General features: G+C 41.4%; 1 protein-coding gene across 1 annotated transcript in view; it reads left to right on the top strand.

The window, feature by feature from the left end:
* Positions 1–296, top strand: part of LOC104494281 (carbonic anhydrase 3-like) — a gene marked incomplete at its 5' end in the record, with an annotated part of 6,561 nt that extends 6,265 nt beyond the window's left edge. The window contains one exon of the mRNA XM_010137091.1: positions 177–296. Within this exon, the coding sequence (XP_010135393.1) occupies positions 177–296 (120 nt within the window). The remainder of the gene's footprint in view (positions 1–176) is intronic.
* Between the last annotated feature and the right edge of the window lie 597 nt (positions 297–893).

The raw sequence follows: 893 nt of genomic DNA, 5'->3' as shown, positions 1-893 counted from the left end.
GAAAGAACATGAGTACAGTTCCTGTAGTGATGGGGTGAAGGGCATCTTCAGAACTTTGAAGGAGACTTTCTCCTCAGCTTCTGGGGCTGGGCCAGCCTCCTTGGTTTAATTGTTGGGCTGTGGATTTAATCCCAAGGGATTTCCATGAGGACACTTCAATTTTTGCTCTCCTGCAGATGGCGAAGCTCCGCAGCCTATCCAAGAATGCTGAGAATGAACCTCATGTTCCCCTGGTTGATAACTGGCGTCCGACTCAGCCTCGGTATTTCAGGATGGTGAGCTCATCTTTCCTCTAGGACTTGGCTCAGCTTGGGTGTCCCTGAGTGAGGAGACCTCTAGAACTAAGAGTTGGTTTGGTTTTGTGTCCTTTATTGCATTTAAACAAACTCCAGCCATAGTTCTGGAGGCTGAAACTGATTTGTGAAATGTGAATTTCGCTTTCGGAGGATAATGTTTACTTAGGCAAATCCTGTCATTAAAATGGAAGTCGGAAATCCGTTTGGCACTTCATAACTGCTTTAACGTTAGCTTTTGTTAGTAAGACAAAGGAAGAAAGAAGATGCTACTAACAACTACAAAATCATTTCATATTGCCCACATTTCCCTTGATGCTTGCCTTATTCTGTGCTAAAGAGGTTGCAGTTAAGAGAAGTAATTGATTTCAGCATAAACACATATTTTTCAGTAGTGGTTTTCAGCATTATCTGTATCCTGCTCTGAGCTGCAACATGTAATGCACAAAGCTTTCCTGGAAGTAAATGAAAGCACTCTTTTGATATTCACATAAAATATGAAAGGACAGAAAATTGCTTCGTAACCATCAAAAAAGAACTAAGCTTTTAACTTCTTAAAGTAGTGGACAGGTGAAACAGAGGTCTGTTCTGAACACAGTA

Source organism: Buceros rhinoceros, unplaced genomic scaffold (assembly GCF_000710305.1).
Source record: "Buceros rhinoceros silvestris isolate BGI_N320 unplaced genomic scaffold, ASM71030v1 scaffold6315, whole genome shotgun sequence".
NCBI classification, from domain to species: Eukaryota; Metazoa; Chordata; class Aves; order Bucerotiformes; family Bucerotidae; genus Buceros; species Buceros rhinoceros.
Note: the sequence above shows the minus strand (reverse complement) of the source record. Positions and strands in the feature narration are given on the sequence as shown.